The sequence below is a fragment of the Acanthochromis polyacanthus genome, chromosome 4 (genome assembly GCF_021347895.1).
Source record: "Acanthochromis polyacanthus isolate Apoly-LR-REF ecotype Palm Island chromosome 4, KAUST_Apoly_ChrSc, whole genome shotgun sequence".
NCBI classification, from domain to species: domain Eukaryota; kingdom Metazoa; phylum Chordata; class Actinopteri; family Pomacentridae; genus Acanthochromis; species Acanthochromis polyacanthus.
This window is the reverse complement of record NC_067116.1, coordinates 1205515-1225279: the sequence shown is the minus strand read 5'-3', so window position 1 is coordinate 1225279 and position 19765 is coordinate 1205515. Positions and strand designations below refer to the sequence as shown.

General features: G+C 41.1%; 2 protein-coding genes across 2 annotated transcripts in view; both read left to right on the top strand.

The window, feature by feature from the left end:
• LOC127533520 (NACHT, LRR and PYD domains-containing protein 3-like) overlaps positions 1-5128 on the top strand; it is a 137625-nt gene extending 132497 nt beyond the window's left edge. Inside the window, exons 15-16 of the mRNA XM_051946711.1 lie at positions 4708-4788; positions 4926-5128. Of these exons, the coding sequence (XP_051802671.1) occupies positions 4708-4788; positions 4926-4959 (115 nt within the window). The 3' untranslated portion in view covers positions 4960-5128. The remainder of the gene's footprint in view (positions 1-4707; positions 4789-4925) is intronic.
• Positions 5129-11662: 6534 nt separating this feature from the next.
• The window catches only part of LOC127533522 (NLR family CARD domain-containing protein 3-like), a 38064-nt gene continuing 29961 nt past the window's right edge, over positions 11663-19765 (top strand). The window contains exons 1-4 of the mRNA XM_051946723.1: positions 11663-11794; positions 11878-12066; positions 12179-12292; positions 12555-12627. Of these exons, the coding sequence (XP_051802683.1) occupies positions 11706-11794; positions 11878-12066; positions 12179-12292; positions 12555-12627 (465 nt within the window). The 5' untranslated portion in view covers positions 11663-11705. The remainder of the gene's footprint in view (positions 11795-11877; positions 12067-12178; positions 12293-12554; positions 12628-19765) is intronic.

Genomic DNA, 19765 nt, shown 5'->3' with positions numbered 1-19765 from the left:
TTCACAAAGCAAACAGAAATCACACAAACATCCAGTTAACACGACGTGTTTTCATCTGAATATTCTTTCTATTCAGACATTCTAGTTTCTTTTCTGCACTTTAGTCTTGAAGCAATGAGGACAAACCTACATTATTATTAAATCTCTCTTTTTATCCAACAGGAAATCTAAATTCTTCCACATATTTTAGACTTTCTCTATAAAAACAGGACAAAAGAAGCTGCAGAACTACAGAAATATGAATGTAAAAGCTGAATCAGTCTGGAAACTAAACACAAAACTAATCTGCAGTGTTTAGTTCTGATAAATAATCAGTTTTTTACAGATTTCTGCTGCTTGGTGGACTGAAGGAACGGCGCCTCCTGCTGGAGTCTCAGCAACAAGAATTAAATCACATGTTCTGAAAAAGAGTGAAATGATTCTTAGTTTGAACAGGAATAGAATAAAAGAGCAGGATTTCATGTTTTTTCTCAGTGTGTCGACCTCTTCTACCAACAAAAATCACATTAAAACATGAGAGAAGCAGTTTTTGTGTTTTAAATTCATAAACATTTTGAAGAGAAGGTTCTGAATAAACTGTGGTTAGAAGAAACATTTTAGCCGCTAACGTCCACGATATTAAAGATTACAAACATCTGCATCACCTGTAATGTTAACAAACACACAGATCAATATTTACATATATATTAGAGATGTTAAATATTTATCTCTATATACCGACCAGCCCCCCCCCTGCCTACCATCCTGCCCTTGGAATGAATAGTTTTGTTGAGCAGCCTTTGAACTGATCTCTGGTCTGTTCTGATGTTGGACTTGTTTGTTCCTCAGAGCTGCATCAGACTGTTCTGGACACTTTGTCTTGTCCTGTTAGTTCACTTCCTCCTGTTTCATCAGTTTCTTTGTTCAGTTTATCCAGTTTCAGGTTGTTTTTTTCTATGTTTCCTCTTTTGAACTTAGTTGTTTGTTTTTGCAGTCGCAGCAGTTTTGTTTGTTTCTGGAATGAGTTTGGTTTATTTTCTCCTCAGTCCAGTTTGAACATTTCTGTATTGATTTAGTTCCTGCTTTGTTTAATAAAGTCCTTTTGAATCCTCGCTAGTGTCCACCAGTTCTGCCCCCATGACGTCTAAATCAAAGGCTCAGAGGACGTGGTGGTGATCTGGTGATTATTAAGGATTGTTTCCACTTCACAGAGCAATGTGTTCAGACTACAGACAGACCCATATGGTTTTTTCAGGGCCGATACCGATTATTAGTCATCAAGGAGGCCGATAACTGATATTTGGAGCCGATATTCATTTGCAGTAAAAGTGAAAATATTGGCGTCAAAACTTTGATTAATACAAACTCCAACACTTAACTTGGTTTAAATGCCTTTAAGCACATGTTTATTAAACAGCTTTTTACATTTGCAACATGTTAAAGGTTGTTTTTTTATCTTAGACAACAGACATCTTGGTTTCAAAATCCTAACAAAGTGCAGGGAGCTCCCAGGCTCAGCAGCATGTCTCAGAAAGTTCAATGAAAAATTCAACAAATAAACAGCTCCCCAAAGTTTTCTACAGTAAATAAAGTTTTTCAAAATTTCAATAGAACTGAAATGTTATTTTATCTTTCACTGTCTTTGTTTTAAGTTCAAAGTGCAGGGAGTTTCCAGGCTCAGCAGCATCTCTTAGAAAGTTCACTGAAAATTTAAATCAATAAAGAGCTTCCTGAAGTTTTATAAAGTAAATAAAACAAAGGTAAACTATAGTTCAGTTCAAATAATAACAACAAAACATTAAAGTGCTCTACGAACTGGTAACTGAAATAATCTGAAATAAATAAGAAAATAGAAAATAAATCAACAAATATAAATTACTACAGAAAACTACAGTTCAATTAAAAACATTGATGGTGCTACAAGAACTGGTCAGCGATCTATTTCTTCTTTCTTTCTGACATCTTTTACTTCTTCCGTTAGTGTTGAGGCAACGTTCACTTTTGTGTTTGCAGATGTTGAGTTACTCTGGAAGCATCATCATCAAAAAACCAACAAGCACATTCAGACTGTTGTCCAGCTCTGGCTAGTGGCTTCATCAATATCCAATGAAAACACATTTATTGAGCTTTTCACAAAGACTTTTCTTCAATGCTGCTGCTATGCCATGTGTACTTATGGAACCAATCTGCTGATTTGACACGGACACTTCTGACAAAGCATTTTGATCTTCACACTGTTTTTTACACAGATTAACGAGTGGCTGAGATCTGGTGAACTACAAGTCATGTTCTGCAGTGAACGAGCACACGCGTGTTTTTAAATCACAAACCCTGTCAGTCTGATGTCGGTACCTCAGCGATGGATGTTGGTCCCTGTAAACGAGAAAATAAAACCCAAAGTACTGATAAAGTTAAGGTGGAAAGAAATTATGAGCAGAAGTTTGTGAAAAATATGATTTAACCTTCTATTGGCGGGTTCCACACACACTTGCATACTGTCCTACACATGCTAATTAGAGTTTAATATGTTCTTCACAGCTTTGTTTTACGTCAATTACTTTATTTTATTCTCATTATTTTTGCAGGTTTTGCACCTTGTGGATGGAGCAGTGATTCTAAAGATGTGAGGGGACTAGTATTTTGTAGTTGTTGTAGTTTTTTAGTTTTCCATTCCATTGTAGTACAGTACTCTGTTGTTTCCCTTCAAAAATATACTTCAAGCTACTTTCTGTACATTTCTGCTACTTTCTTAGGATACAGAAGTACCAGGCTGTGGGGCATGCCTTGATAATAACCCTAGGAAAAGAGTTTATTTGACCATCAAGGGAACTAAGAAAACAGACTTTCTGTAGGGTCAGTTGGGGGCGCTCTTTCCAAAAATGCAACGTTTGCCAGTGTAAAGTTGCACATTAACCCTCTACAGACCAACAACAACAAAAACACATTTTATGATTTTATATCATGTAAAAATGGCAGGTTTGCTCAAAACACAGTCACTATTGTGTATTTTGGGGTGAGAGCTTCCAGACAAAGTTCTTTTTGCCTCCTAAAAGTAGACATTAACTCATTTCAGACTAAAACATGAGCACCAATGCAGTTTAACACAACTTTAATCAACAGATTTAAGCCTGAAATGGAGAGATGATGCCCACATTAGTTTGGAGACAAAGTCAACACTGAAGAGGTCATCCGAGCTGTGAGGAGAATATCACAGGAGCTGCAGCCTTTAGAGAAGAAGTAAAGCTTTCTGTTCCCCCACTGGATCAGAATAAGTGCTACAGAAAGTCTAGAATCATGTAAATGTTTGAATTGCTGGATAGAGAAAGGTTTAATGCCACTGAGGGGATGTCTGTAAATCTGGTCCTGGGATCTTTCTGCATGGAGTTTGCATGTTCTCCCTGTGCATGCGTGGGTTTTCTCCGGGTACTCCGGCTTCCTCCCACAGTCCAAAAACATGCTGAGGTTAATTGGTTACTCTAAATTGTCCGTAGGTGTGAATGTGAGTGTGATTGTGTGTCTGTATATGTAGCCCTATGACAGACTGGTGACCTGTCCAGGGTGTCCCCTGCCTTCACCAGAGTCAGCTGCAGGGGTGAAAGTAGTTTTAAATTCTTGCCGGAACTCTTACCATTATGTCGGTCGATGCTAGCCGCTGTAAATCCTGTTGAAAGTTTTTCAGCCAATCACAAGAACGTGTGGAATTTCAGGTGTAATTTATTGCTCGCCCCGTCCCGGTGCAAGCGGCGCTTTGTTTGCTTCTATTGACTAGTTGTGGAAAATGTCCCAGTGCAATAAATCATGATCATCACCTATAAATCACCTATTTGCTATTGGCTGCTACATGCCATAGCAATCGCTGTATTACGGAAAGTAGACACGCATGCGCACTCACGTACTGCTGAGTGAACTCCGGTCGATAGCAGGCAGCCGGGCGGTGTACCCATAGATACCAGTGGGAGAGCGGCATACCGGCATGGGATCTTTTGCCAGTATGCAGTTCCGGACTGTTCCGGCTTACTTTCACGCCTGGTCAGCTGGGATAGGCTCCAGCCCCCCCCATGACCCTAGTGAGGATAAAGCGGTGTATAGAGGATGGATGTTGTAAATCAGAGGCTGCTGGATTATTATGAAAAACACAAGATGTTATTTCAATACAAAAGAGAAATATGAGCTTCTTATGCCAAAGGTCTACTTACTTTATTCACAGAAGAAGATTACATCTGCAATATTTTGCTGTATAATTGATTGTGGTGTCCCTGTAGGCAGTGAATCAAAGTAGATCAAATGTTTGCTTTTAGCTAAATGTCCAGAAACACAACAGCATCCAAACACTTTTCAGTACAGAATATTTTCACCTGTTAATTTTAATTGTTAGAAATGTACTAGAAATAAGGATCTGCAAACTAGAACTGTGAAAGGAACTGAAATTTGTTGAAATATTCCCAGTAGATGTTTGTCACTTGATAAAAGACAAAGAAACTTCAAATCCAGATTGAAATGATTTGATGAGAGGGAGATGTTTTCCCTCAATGATGTGTCTCATTTTACAAGTAGCTTGTGTTTTATTCTACAAAGTAACCTACTTCTACAACTCTCAGAGAAATGCAGTGCAGCAATAAAGTGCAGAACGACTTGTAGTGTAATGGAGTAGAAGTACAACACGGCACAAAGTAGAGGGAAACGTCAACAGGCATCTAAGTATTTCTAAATGTAGTCATCTTCCACCAGTGTTCACTGCAGGCTGATCCTCCAGATGGTGTTTCCTACGCGTCCATCCGCTACAAGAAGAAGAGCAACAGTGAAGCCCAGGTAAGCTCTCTTATTTGTTACCACTGCTGTGTTGAAATCATCAGTCCTGTGGCGTCAGCCTGTCCACAACGCTCTTGTTCTCCAGTGGATGAACCCAAATGTTTTGTCAGTAGTTGTGTTTCTCTGTTTGTCTCCAGGTTCAGGGTGAAGATCATAGAGATGATACAGTGACCTACAGCACTCTCAGCACTTCCTCCACCTCTGCTGGAGCCTCCACTGATCCCAGGAACCTCTACGCCTCCATCAACAAGACCAACACATAAGAGGCCACAGTGTAGCTACATCTCTAATCATTACATTTGTTTCACACTGATAAATTATCGCTTCAAGCTTCTGATTACTTCATACTAGTGTGGGACATTTTTCTTTGCATCTCAAACCTTATAAATAAAATGATCATTTATCTGATAATCAGTTATTTAGTCTGTTTACTTTGTTTGAAACATGATATAGAACATATTTCAGTTACTTTCTATGTTGTAGGGACATCACATGCAATACTAACATGTTTTTCCGTCTTTTTCCAAGAACTTAACGTTTTATTGTTGCTGTAACACTTTGTTGTCCACTAGGTGGTGTAGTAGATTCACAGTATCAAACTCTAAAAGTGGATTCATGTGGCTGCTTGCTGTGCACAAGACACAAAAAGGAATATGATGTATTTTTAGAAACTAACTTCATTTCACTGATGTAAATTTAGTATTTAATTTGTTCAACAGACTGGATTTAGTGAATCTCATTCCTCTATTTGAAGACACCTGCACAGGCACATCCTCACCGTTCTCAAAGCGCCACCAATCCAACCTTGAAATATCTCTCAAATAGCGAGCTAGATACAGGAAAGTCCACCAATATTTGGACAGGGACACAGTTTTTGTCACTTTGCCTCGGTAGCCCACCACAGTGGAGTTGAAATGAAGCATCAAGATGTGATTAAAGTGTAGACATTAGTTTGGATTCAAAGGCTTCAACCAAAAATCTTGCATTCACCGTTGGGGAGCTAAATACATGTTTGACACAGTCGGTCTAATTTCACAGCCAAAACCAGGCTATGGTGAGTGTTTAAGCTTACAGCTGTTATTGCTCACTATGTAAGAAGTTGTTGATTAAAAAATGTCTGAACACTGCAGAGGTGTGGAATCACTTCTTTGTAGTTGGCTGCACCTTTGAAAGTCATTTTTTCAGCAGTAGAAACGGGGTTGGTCATTTTTTATACAGTTTGAGCAGAAATCTGGTGAGTTTTCATGCTTGTTTTACATGTATTTAGAAATGATTGATGTTGGAGTCATGTTTCTCTAAAGGAAAGAGTGTTGTAAAGGTGAAAAGAATCAAATAACATCAGTTTCCACTCATCTTACACAAAGGTTTCTCTTACTCCAAATAAAGGACTTTAAATGGGAACAATTCTTACACATTTCCACTTTTACTACATTTTGCTGCTGTACACATTTTAATGCAGTCAAAGCTGATTTATTTGGAAATTAATATTAGGAAATGCGGCACACGAAAAGTAAAACACTATCATCTGTTCTGGTCTTGCCCGTTAATACAACCATATTGGAAACAGATTGAAAAGGAGATAAAAGACATTTTGAACATACAAACAACATTGAATTGGGATGAATTAATATTGGGCCGACTGTACTCCATAGACAGAGATTTAGAGATCAGGCTATTGTTTGGTATATTGAGTCTAGCCGCCCGTACAGCAATCACCAAAAAATGGTTGAACCCATTACCTCCAAGTGTTGATGATTGGTTTGATATAACATACAGAATCTTTGTCATGGAACCAATAACCTTACAGAAGAGATTACAAGCTGATCAATTTGACCAAATCTGGAAGAAATGGAAAGAATATATTACTCTTAAAAACCAGGATTTGTCTGACCCTCTGTTAGAATACAAATACATTGTGATTGTGAATTAATGTGATTGTGATGTAATATGTATCGTACAGCCCTTGTATTTTGTTTTTTCGTCCCTTTTGTCCCCCCCCCCGTCTTTCTGCTGTTCTATCCATAAATGTGAAAATAAAAAATAAAAAAAAGAATGTGTATCCGTCTATTGTTTGTTTCCATTCTTGCTGGTGTGTGTGCATGAGTGCCGATAACCATGGGTGCTTCACAGTCCAAGATAGATGACACGCCTCAAAGCTCCAAAAACACACAGAAAAAGAATATTTCTACATCCAAAAGTAAAACAGATGCATCCACACATAGTGGTCCTGTTAATGATCCTCACTCTGAAACATACCGTAAATGGACTAAAGAGGAATGGCCATATGTTGGTTCTTTTGATTCAGAGAAGCTTGATTTTGCTGCATCAAAGCTAAATCCGTGTTTTGGTGATCCACAGTGGGATCTTGCATACATGTGTGAATGTGTGAAGATCTGGTTTGACTACGCAGAGGAAAGAGGTGCTAAGAATGGCAGTGACAAGCGGTGTGAATACGACTGAATGATTTAAATGCCATCAAATTACTGCAGATTAATGACTCATCACTTCAGATATGAGTGGCCAGGTTCTGTTTAGCCAAGACAGGTTTGTCAGTGTCAAGACTGGTGCTCTTCATCAAAATAGAAAAGTCAGATTTCAATCAAATTTTGAGGCTACATTCGTTCCTAGTTTTCATGTCTACATTTCATGTTAAATTTGTTGAGGTGTCATCTTCCTTATTACTGTCACAGTATCGCTCACAGACAGTAATCTGCTGAGAATCCAAATTAAGGGTCAAATATTGGTGTCACAGATAAATCTTGTTTTTATTTCTGACTAAAGTTACATGAATCTAAAAAATAAATCGGTTTTCAAACCATGCTAACGACAGGGTTAAAATGGCCTGATGCTCTTCCTATTGTGCTCTATTCAATTCGTAGCACAGCGAATTCAACCACAGGACTGAACCCCCATGAGGTTCTCATGGGACGGTCCACAGGAGCTGTGACCCCACACAAGATCACTCTATTGTGGACTGAAGAATATATGACTGAGTGTGTGAAATATACTAATATAACAATAACTAATATACTAATTGACTAAAACCATAAGACATTTTCAGTTACAGGTTTCTGACAGGCTCCCTAAACCACCGAGAGGAGCCTATTCATCCTTTTCAGTGTGGTGACTATGTACTAATGAAGTCTTTGGAAAAAGAATCTTTGTCTCCCAGGTGGAAAGGTCCCTACCAAGTGCTGTTGGTGACACGGACGGCTGTAAAGGTACAGTGTTAGATAAAAGTTTGTTCATGGTGACGTTTCACCTGCGACAGCGGAGTGTCGATATTTACTCAACCGCTAGAGGTCGCTTAACGTCAAAACGTAACACTCGGTCGTAATACGGGCGTGTACAGACGACCTATGTGGTCGTTTTTTGTTTGAGGACAGGCTCGAGCGGACCAGCCACGGTCAAAAAGGAGGGGTCCGGGCAGGAGTGATGTGGAGGCTGATTCTACTCCTAGTGGTCCACCACCATTCCCCACACGGCGGAGAATCGAGAGGTGCACCTGGAGCATCTCCTGCTGGACGACGTCCCTATAAACCCCCTGTACCTGATGCACTCACCGGTGCAGCCCCAGCACCGTACACGTACACTGATACACGAAGACTGGAGCAGAACACAGAGACAGTGGACTGCTCCTCTCACATAAACACTGATAACTTGCAGAGACACGAGAAAGGAGAAATGGACTCTATGGACTCGGATTCTGGTTATCAGCCTACAAAGAATGGGACGAGAGAGATATCCTTTTTCTGCTCCAATACAAGGTGTAAGGAAAATGATTGTTTTGTCTATCCAGGTTATGATTCGGAAGGGAACTGGACCTGGAACATCCTGGACCTGGATCTGGTAACGGTATCTAAAATGCCCTCTCTGTTACCTCACAAGGTGAATATGATGAAGGTTGAAGTTGTCAGAGTTGAGCCTTTGACAGGAATACCTGACTTATGGTGTTTTACTGCAAAAATCCTCAATAACAACCCTATGTGAACTGAATTTGCACCAAACTACAGGTTGTTTCCTTTTAAAGATCACAGGTGCCTGCCAGCGAAGGAAAAAACCTCCCCTAAACAACAACATGCTCGTATCGGTAAAGTAATGCGTTCTGTGTCATTACCTGACCAGTTACCAAGCAAACCTAAGCAGAATTCTGCAGTAAAGCTTATGCTAGGTTGTGCTCATGAATGTAATATAAGTAAATGCTGGGTGTGTCAACACATGCATAATTCTGTGCATTCTCCTATGTTTACACCGGTTCCTTTTTCTTTAGCTGATTACAGAGAAATAAACTGGAATGATATAGGTTCAAGGATGGAGAACGGTTCAGAGGACTGCTACACCCCGACCTCCTGTTAAAAACACTGAGTTTTCTAGGTACCAAGAAATGTCAGAATGGGTGGTAACTGAGGTCAACACACAACACTGTTGACACATGTTGACAGTTAAAAATAAAATAAAGCAAAACAAAGTTGTAAATAATGTCCACATCAAAATAAATAAAAATCTGCATTTTTACTTTAAATAATTTGTTCTTTTACAACATGTGACCATAAAATGACTTTTACTGTTTTTCAATCAGCTGAAATAAAATAAAAATATTTTACAGATATTTGCAGGTAAATTTTGTTTTAAAATGTTACAGTATTTGATTGAGGTTTACAGTTTATTTACAGATTTTATTTATTATTTACAGTGCAGGGAGGAAAACGAAACCGTAGAATTAGTTTAAAATCCAAAAAGCAGCAGTGAGGAAGTGGAGGATTAAAACCTAAAAATGTTCCTGATGAAGAAAAATGAGAAGCAGGAAGAGAAATTCAGATTGAATCCATCAGTGTTTGGTCAAAGAAAGTCTGTAGCTGCTGGTAGATTTAGAATCAATAAAATAAAGCTTTGAAAGACAGAAACAGAACAAACCTGCTGTGTGTTCGGTCCTTGTTTCCAGGTTTCATCCACAGTGTTTGTTGTTGCTGTTGCCGTGGCAACATTTCACCTGCTGTTCAGTCGGACACACACACTTCTGTTACACAACTTAAAGCTGCACCTCACAATAACACAAAACATAGTTTAGATTTTTATGCTTCAACTCGCCAAAGCTGCTCAACCAGTTCTAAAAGTTCAACAAAAAACACCCTTTTGTTTCATTTGTGACCAAATATTTCACAATAAAAGCATTTTATTTGTTTTATTTTGTATTATTGTGACATTCAGCTACAAATAATTCAGAAAATATCACTAGTTGACTTCTGCTTCATTAACTTTTTTGTTATTGTGCTCAAAAATTTAACTTTCGACGACGGTTTCAGGTTCTACATCTACAAGTAAAGAGTCATGAAAAGAGATTTAAGAACAACTTTAAAAGCAGATGTTAGAACATGTTTATGATCAGAGGTTCCAGTCTGATGTTAACTTACAGTAACTTCAGCTACAGTAACGTAGGTCACTGCTTTAGATGTGATGATGTCCAGATGTGGAGAAGAGGACAACCAGTTACTGAGATGACTTTAACACTGACCTGGAGAGTTTATCTCCTCTATGGAGGCTAATGTTGTTAGCAGCAGCAGCTAAATGATGGTAGCTACGTCACCTTTATTCGAGTCTGTAAAATATGCTCTTATTGTGAAACTCTGCCTACTGCTTCCTCACAGGTGGAGTCCTGACTGGTTCCAGGAAACAGATCACCTGTCTGAGTGTTCAGGAGTGGACTGGAAACTTTGCTCTTCTTCTTCTTCAGCGCTTTGAATAAAGTGTAAGTTTGCTTTGTTTGCTGCTTTAACTTCAGTAATGTTGCTGTTTGTTTCTGCTCTGTCATGTTTCTACATGTTCACTTCTTATTTCACCACAAACTCTGAGCTTCTCTGTGGCTGTTGTTCTCCTTTGAATTCCACTATCGCCTTTACTTTGTCCACAGTGGGCTTCATCAGCTTCAGAGCATCTCTTACAAACAGGCTAATTGTGTACAGGACATGGGTAGTGGGTCTATTTCGGGGTTTTAAATGCTTTATTTGTGTTAGTTGCATTGTCACTAACACAGCAAACCACTTTGTTTTCCACATCCCAGTCTTTTACCACTTTGAGCAGCTCCTCTGCTAAATTCTCAGAAGTGTGTCTGTCACTGAGCTCAAAGCTATCCAGCAGACAGGAAACCATTGGTAGTTTTCAACAAAGTGGCATGTAACTGACATGTAGGATGTGGTGGTTTGAGAAGTCCAGCAGTCTGTTGTTAGACATACAGCTGGTTCTCAGTCACTCTGACCAATCACTGCTCTCCAGCTCTGAGAATCTTATTATTCATCTCTGACTCCAAAAATCCAACATGTGAAACAGGAAGCAACAAAATCAGTCTGTAAAATGTGCTCTTATTGCAGAACTCTGCCTGCTGCTTCCTCATTGGTGGAGTCCTGACTGGTTTCTGGGAACAGATCATGTCTGAGCGTCCAGGAGTCGACTGGAAACTTTGTTCTTCTTCTTCAGCGCTTTGAATAAAGTGTAAGTTTGCTTTGTTTGCTGCTTTAACTTCAGTAATGTTGCTGTTTGTTTCTGCTCTGTCATGTTTCTACATGTTCACTTCTTATTTCACCACAAACTCTGGATCACTGCTGTTTAAACATCCATCAATATGATTATCAGGTTATTGATTCATTGTAATCAGTCAGTATTTCTATTAGATTATTGATTGACTTCAGTCACTTTGATCAGCTGCTGATGTTTCTTTGTTTCTTCACAATACAAACTGCGTCATGTCTTTTTTACTTTGGGTTTCTCTGTGAGTCTCTGCAGCTCCATGACTCCATCTGCTGGACTGATAGTAGAAGTGCAGCAGCTGATCTTCTCCAGGAGGATCTGAGTGGATGAATGATGTTTGTTTCCTGTGCAGGTGAAGGTAGAAAGTGTGTGTGAGCTGCTGTGAGTTGAGCATCATGGATGAGTGTGAGGACAGAGAGGAGGGAGTCCCTCCCTCTAAAAGCTCTCTGTGTGGGGAACAGGAGAACCAGAGCAAAGCTCAGAGGTGAGACCACCATCTCTAACTGTCCAGGACTCTGCTGCATGTCAGAGCTCAGCATCACATCACTGCTGCATCATTATTGACAGGAATCCACCTGGACCTGGACCTGGACCTGGACCTGGACCTGGACCTGGACCTGGACCTGGACCTGGACCTGGACCTGGACCTGGACCTGGACCTGGATCTGGATCTGGACCTGCATCCAGTTGTGTGTCCATGAACAGTGACTGGTCCATGGATCATCCTCTTTATTTCAGACGATCTGCAGATGGAAGGTGAGACAGTAAAACTGACAAAAAGACATTTCAGACTCAAAGTTGTTGATGTGTTTATTTACAGCTTGAAGATGTTTTGCTTCAGTTTTTATCTGTTCCGGTTTTGTTTCAGGATCCAGCAGCAGAGACCAGACTGTCCTGAACCCAGCTGTCTGTCCTTCAAGAGCGACTGGTCAAAGGATGATTTCATTGACTTCAAAGACGTCCATCCGTCTGCTGATCAGATGTAAGCTGGAACTGACAGAAAGAGTCACTTATTGTAGAACAGAACCAGTTTGTACAATGTGTTGTCCGACCTGCTCTGAAATCCAAAGTGTTTGTCTGTTGTGAACGTCCACGTCACAGCGAGGGAGACATGATGAGGTTTAAATGTGGAGATAACTGGTTCCATTTTCAGAGTCTCCTGAAGACGTTGATGGTGTCGTAGCTGGTGTTTGTCTCTGTGTGGACAGACGTACTGAGATCTGACTGTTGATGTTGATCCACAGAGTGGAGCAGCAGAACTCAGAGGTTCCCAGAGCTCAGTCTGTCCAGCAGCATCACCTGGACTCCATATTCATGGTGAGTTCATGGACAACAAGTTGTTCTCCATCTGCTGTGTTCAGGCGTCTCCATGCTGCTCTTTGTAGACCAGTGGACTGTCAGTGTGTCCAACATGGATCTGATGTTTGGCTCCATGATTTGACTCTGATGGACTCATTGACACATTTCTCTGTTCCAGCTGCTGGAGGACAACATGGTGACTTTTGTGAAGAAGGAGCTGAAGAAGATGCAGAAGGTCGTGAGTCCAGATTACCCAGAATGCTCAGAGAGTCAGAGGGAGGATGAGGAGGAGTTGGAGGGTAATGATGTAGATGAGAGGAGCAGCAGAGAGATGTTTGAGCAGATCACAGTGTTGTTCCTGAGGAGGATGAAGCAGGAGAAGCTGGCTGACTGTCTGCAGAGCAGTAAGAGGATTTGTGTAAAGACTGAAGCTGCTGATCAACAGAACATTTACTAAAGTCTCTGAATATCTTCACACAATCAGTCTTTAGGGGACAAACTGTCACCTTCACTTTAATGCTACTTTGGTGCTTTAATATCCAGGTTACTTCTACTTCACTCTTTCTTTCTTGTGTTTTCATTCAGAACTTGTTGCTCCAGTTTGTGGACGTAAACTTAAATGTTCTCTGAAGAAGAAGTTCCAGAGAGTGTTTGAGGGCATCGCTAAAGCAGGACAGAAGACCCTCCTGAATGAGATCTACACAGAGCTGTACATCACAGAGGGAGGGACTGCAGAGGTCAATGATGAACATGAGGTCAGACAGATTGAAGCAGCATCCAGGAAAGCAGACAGAGCAGAAAGAAGCATCAGAGCAGAAGACATCTTTAGAGGCTCACCTGGAAGAGATGGACCAATCAGAACAGTGATGACACAGGGAGTGGCTGGCATCGGGAAAACAGTGTTAACACAGAAGTTGACTCTGGACTGGGCTGAAGACAAAAGCAACCAGGACATCCACTTCATGTTTCCATTGACTTTCAGAGAGCTGAATGTGGTGAAAGAGAGAAAGTTCAGCTTGGTGGAACTTGTTCATCACTTCTTCAGTGAAACCAAAGCAGCAGGAATGTGCAGCTTTGAAGACTTCCAGGTTGTGTTGATCTTTGACGGTCTGGATGAGTGTCGCCTTCCTCTGGACTTCCACAACAATGAGGTCCTGACTGATGTTACAGAGTCCACCTCAGTGGATGTGCTGCTGACAAACCTGATCAGGGGGAATCTGCTTCCCTCTGCTCGCCTCTGGATAACCACACGACCTGCAGCAGCCAATCAGATCCCTCCTGACTGTGTGGACATGGTGACGGAGGTCAGAGGGTTCACCGACCCACAGAAGGAGGAGTACTTCAGGAAGAGATCCAGAGATGAGGAGCAGGCCAGCAGCATCATCTCCCACATGAAGAAGTCACGAAGCCTCCACATCATGTGCCACATCCCAGTGTTCTGCTGGATCACTGCTACAGTTCTGGAGGAGCTGCTGAGAAGCAGAGAGGGAGGAGATCTGCCCAGAACCCTGACTGAGATGTTCATCCACCACCTGGTGGTTCAGACCAAAGTCATGAAGGTCAAGTATGATGGAGGAGCTGAGACAGATCCACAGTGGAGTCCAGACAGCAGGAGGATGATTGAGTCTCTGGGAAAACTGGCTTTTGAGCAGCTGCAGAAAGGAAACCTGATCTTCTATGAGTCCGACCTGACAGAGTGTGGCATCGATATGAGAGCAGCCTCAAAGTACTCAGGAGTGTTCACACAGATCTTTAAAGAGGAGAGAGGGCTGTACCAGGACAAGGTGTTCTGCTTTGTTCATCTGAGTGTTCAGGAGTTTCTGGCTGCTCTTCATGTCCATCAGACCTTCATCAAGTCTGGAATCAACCTGCTGGAAGAACAACAACAAACAACATCTCGTTGGTCTAAACTGTTCAGACAGAAGATAGATCCAACACGTTTCTACCAGAGAGCTGTGGACGAGGCCTTACAGAGTCCAAACGGACACCTTGACTTGTTCCTGCGCTTCCTCCTGGGTCTGTCACTGCCGACCAATCAGAATCTCCTACGAGGCCTGCTGACACAGACAGGAAGTCTCTCACAGACCAATCAGAAAACAGTGGAGTACATCAAGAAGAAGATCAGTGAGAACGTGTCTGCAGAGAGAAGCATCAATCTGTTCCACTGTCTGAATGAACTGAAGGATGTTTCTCTAGTGGAGGAGGTCCAACAGTCCCTGAGATCAGGACGTCTGTCCACAGATAAACTGTCTCCTGCTCAGTGGTCAGCTCTGGTCTTCATCTTACTGTCATCAGGAGAACATCTGGACGTGTTTGACCTGAAGAAATACTCTGCTTCAGAGGAGGTTCTTCTGAGGCTGCTGCCAGTGGTCAAAGCCTCTAAGAAAGTTCTGTAAGTGATTGGAGACTGAAGATACTTTTAATTTTCCTGCTGTTTCATCAGTAAAATCTGCTTTTTGTCTCTTCAGACTGAGTGGCTGTAATCTGTCAGAGAGAAGCTGTGGAGCTCTGTCCTCAGTCCTCAGCTCCCAGTCCTCCAGTGTGACAGAGCTGGACCTGACTAACAACAACCTGCAGGATTCAGGAGTGGAGAGTCTTTCTGCTGGACTGGAGAGTCCACACTGTAAACTGGAAGCTCTCAGGTCAGGACTCATCAACCTGTTCAATTCTGTTAAAATTCAAACAGACAAATATAATGCATGAATAGTGTTTTTTACACATTTTTTACCGTTCCTCTGATGATACGTCAGAACAACATTGTGAAGAGGAAGAAACAGGAAATTCAGCATCACAAAAACATCAGAAGAAGAAACACGCTCTCCACAAAATAAAAGCGGAACAGACCACAAGGGTGGCGCTGCAGGACTACAATGTCTTGTTAACACATTAAAACAATACTGGATAGGAGAATATTAATGCAGTTTATCAGACATTTACACTGCTTACTGCTGCTGTATTCTGGACATAGTGGGATGTATTTGTTGTTAAATTCACTGCTGTCTTTTCAACAGGACAGAAAATACTGTACTTAATGTTTTACTTCTTTTCTTGTCTTTGTCTCTTCAGACTGAGTGGCTGTAATCTGTCAGAGAGAAGCTGTGGAGCTCTGTCCTCAATCCTCAGCTCCCAGTCCTCCAGTGTGACAGAGCTGGACCTGACTAACAACAACCTGCAGGATTCAGGAGTGGAGAGTCTTTCTGCTGGACTGGAGAGTCCACACTGTAAACTGGAAGCTCTCAGGTCAGGACTCATCAACCTGTTCAACTGATGACCATTTAAAATGTGTTTTTATTCATGATGAACAGAACAGCTGAGGTGGGAGGTTTTCTGTATTTGTATTACTCACATCAGTTCTGTTACTGACCTTTAGCTCTAGTTTCTCTTAATGAGGCCTCTTCCACTACAGGAACTTAACAACCTGGAACCTGCATCACAGAACCAGAACCTGTAAGAACCTGTACAGTCTTGGTTCCAGGTTTTGTTTTAGTTTCCACCGTTTTACAAAATAAAATGTTTCAGATAGATGTCGATGAAAAGGAAACACCAGAACAAACCTTTAGTGTTTGATGTTTGTTCGATGACTAAACTCTGCAGTTCAGCTGTTGGACAAGAAGCAGGAAGGAGAAGATGTGGAGAACAATGTTCAAATGTTTGACCATCTGAGCAGTCCACCTTCTCACCAGCAGAGATTCTGATTTATCCTGATGACTCTGTGATTCCTGATCACCTGATAGGTGGACTTACTGCTGGTGTTGTAGTTGAGACCACCTAAACTGATACCAAGACATGGCTGAGACCACAGTGTGTCGAGGCCAAGACGAAGCAAGACAGAGTCAAGACTGAGACCACACCTGGAGGTATATAATGAATCATTCCAGAAACTAATGCTCCCACCTACGCTTTCTGAGGCCATTATTACACTTATTTTAAAGAAAGATAAAGACCCCTCAGATTGCCACAATTACCGTCCCATTAGTTTAACGTCGTACAACAGTAAAATATCAAAAATTTTTGCAAATCGATTGGATCGAGTAATGACTCATCTAATCCATCCCGATCAGGTTGGCTTTATACGGTCCCGCTGCTCAGCAGATAATATCAGAAGATTATTGGACATTATGTGGGCAATACAAGATAGTCAGACTCCAACTGCTGCTATTTCATTGGATGCCGAAAAGGCATTCAACAGGCTTGAATGGCCATACTTGTTTTTAACTTTAAAATGTTTTGGTTTCAGTAGTAAATTTATTGATTGGATACGGCTTATATATACATGCCCAAAGCTTCTGTTTTGACTAGTGGCATCATTGGCCCATCATTTGACTTGGGGAGGGGTACCAGACAGGGAGACCCACTGTCCCCCCCTTCTATTCGCGATAGCCCTTGAACCACTTGCGGTGACTGTCCGAAGAGAAGCTAAATTCCCATGTATCTCTATTGGTCATAGCTGTCATAAGTTAATGCTTTATGCAGGCGATATTCTTTTGTTTGTAACTGATCCCCAGAACTCCCTTCCTGCCTTGTTCTCCATAATCAATACATTTTCCTATCTCTCTGGCTACAAAATTAATTGGACAAAATGTGAGGCCCTTCCACTAACTGCTTATTGCCCCAAAACTCTTTTCCCCACCAATGTGTTCTCCTGGCCTAAAAAAGGTATAAAATATCTTGGTATCACATTCCCATCACAGCTATCTGAGCTGATAAAAATTAATTTTGATCCTTTGCTTGAGAAGATGAGGGTGGATGTGGAACGCTGGAATCAACTGTATCTCTCCGTGTGGGGTAAAGTAAACGTAATCAAAATGATTTGCACCCCCAAATTTAACTACCTTCTGCAAGCTCTCCCGGTACATATTCAACCATCATATTTTAAAAAGTTTGATCAATTGTGCAAAGAATTTATATGGAGCAATAAAAACCCAGGCTTAATTTAAGAAAGCTACAGAAGCCAGTGGATGGTGGAGGACTGGGAGTACCAAATCTGCTGTACTATCATTATGCATTTTCCCTCAGGCACTTGGCACACTGGTTTTTCCCTCCCGAGAGAGCACCTCCCTGGCTCCCTCTTGAGAGTGAGGTCTCTGCCCCATTCACACCACTCTCTTGTCTCTCTACTAACCTTGTTCCTCAAAATAGGTTGCATCCCATCTTATCTCATCTTCAGAAAGTGTGGAAGAGAATATCCCAGATTTTTAAATTTAACCCACATCTTAATCAGTCTTCAGGTCTGTGGCACAATCCAAAACTTTGTATAGACAAAATCCCATTCCTTTGGAAATCTTGGTTTATGAAAGGTGTGTTAGTATTCGGAGATCTGTATGATAATGGTACTTTGAAGTCATTTGAAACTTTAGTAGGGGAATTCAAACTGCCCAGGCAGGACTTTGGAGGTATCTGCAGCTGCGACACTTATTCGTGAAGACCTTTGGATCGGCTGCCTCAGCCCCCCAATTTGTGGCCTCTTACACACGTGGACAAAATTGTTGGTACCCCTCAGTTAAAGAAGGAAAAACCCACAATTCTCACTGAAATCACTTGAAACTCACAAAAGTAACAATAAATAAAATTTATTGAAAATTAAATAATCAAAATCAGCCATCACTTTTGAATTGTTGATTAACATAATTATTTAAAAAAACAAACTAATGAAATAGGGCTGGACAAAAATGATGGTACCCATAACTTAATATTTTGTTGCACAACCTTTTGAGGCAATCACTGCAATTAAACGATTTCTGTATTTGTCAATGAGCGTTCTGCAGCTGTCAACAGGTATTTTGGCCCACTCCTCATGAGCAAACAGCTCCAGTTGTCTCAGGTTTGATGGGTGTCTTCTCCAAATGGCATGTTTCAGCTCCTTCCACATATGTTCAATGGGATTCAGATCTGGGCTCATAGAAGGCCACTTTAGAATAGTCCAACGCTTTTCTCTCAGCCATTCTTGGGTGTTTTTGGCTGTGTGTTTTGGATCGTTGTCCTGTTGGAAGACCCATGACCTGCGACTGAGACCAAGCTTTCTGACACTAGGCAGCACATTCCTCTCCAGAATGCCTTGATAGTCTTCAGATTTCATCATACCTTGCACACTTTCAAGACACCCTGTGCCAAATGCAGCAAAGCAGCCCCAAAACATTACTGAGCCTCCTCCATGTTTCACCGTAGGGACAGTGTTCTTTTCTTCGTATGCTTGGTTTTTGAGTCTATGAACATAGAGTTGATGTGCCTTACCAAAAAGCTCCAGTTTGGTCTCATCTGTTCAAAGGACATTCTCCCAGAAGCTTTGTGGCTTGTCAACATGCATTTTTGCAAATTCCAGTCTGGCTTTTTTATGAGTTCTTTTCAGCAGTGGTGTCCTCCTTGGTCGTCTCCCACGAAGTCCACTTTGGCTCAAACAACGACGAATGGTGCGATCTGACACTGATGTACCTTGGCCTTGGAGTTCACCTTTAATTTCTTTGGAGGTTGCTCTGGGCTCTTTGGATACAATTCCAACGATCCGTCTCTTCAATTTGTCATCAATTTTCCTCTTGCGGCCACGTCCAGGGAGGTTGGCTACTGTCCCGTGGGTCTTGAACTTCTGATAATATGAGCCACTGTTGTCACAGGAACTTCAAGCTGTTTAGGAGATGGATACTTAAATATAGCCTTTTACCTTTAATGGATGTTTGTCTATAATTTTTTTAGATGTCCTGGGACATTCTCTTCCCTTCGCTTTCTGTTGGTCCATGGTTCAGTGTGGTACACACCTTTTCACCAAACAGCAGGGTGACTACTTGTCTCCCTTTAAATAGGCAGACTGACTGATTATGAGTTTGGAAACACCTGTGATGTCAATTAAATGACACACCTGAGTTAATCATGTCACTCTGGTCAAATAGTTTTCAATCTTTTATAGAGGTACCATCATTTTTGTCCAGGCCTGTTTCATTAGTTTGTTTTTTTTAAATAATTATGTTAATCAACAATTCAAAAGTAATGGCTGTTTTTGATTATTTAATTTTCAATAAATTTTTATTTATTGTTACTTTTGTGAGTTTCAAGTGATTTCAGTGAGAATTGTGGGTTTTTCCTTCTTTAACTGAGGGGTACCAACAATTTTGTCCACGTGTGTAGAAATGCTCAAAAAAGCTCTTGTGCAAGGTCATGCAGCCTC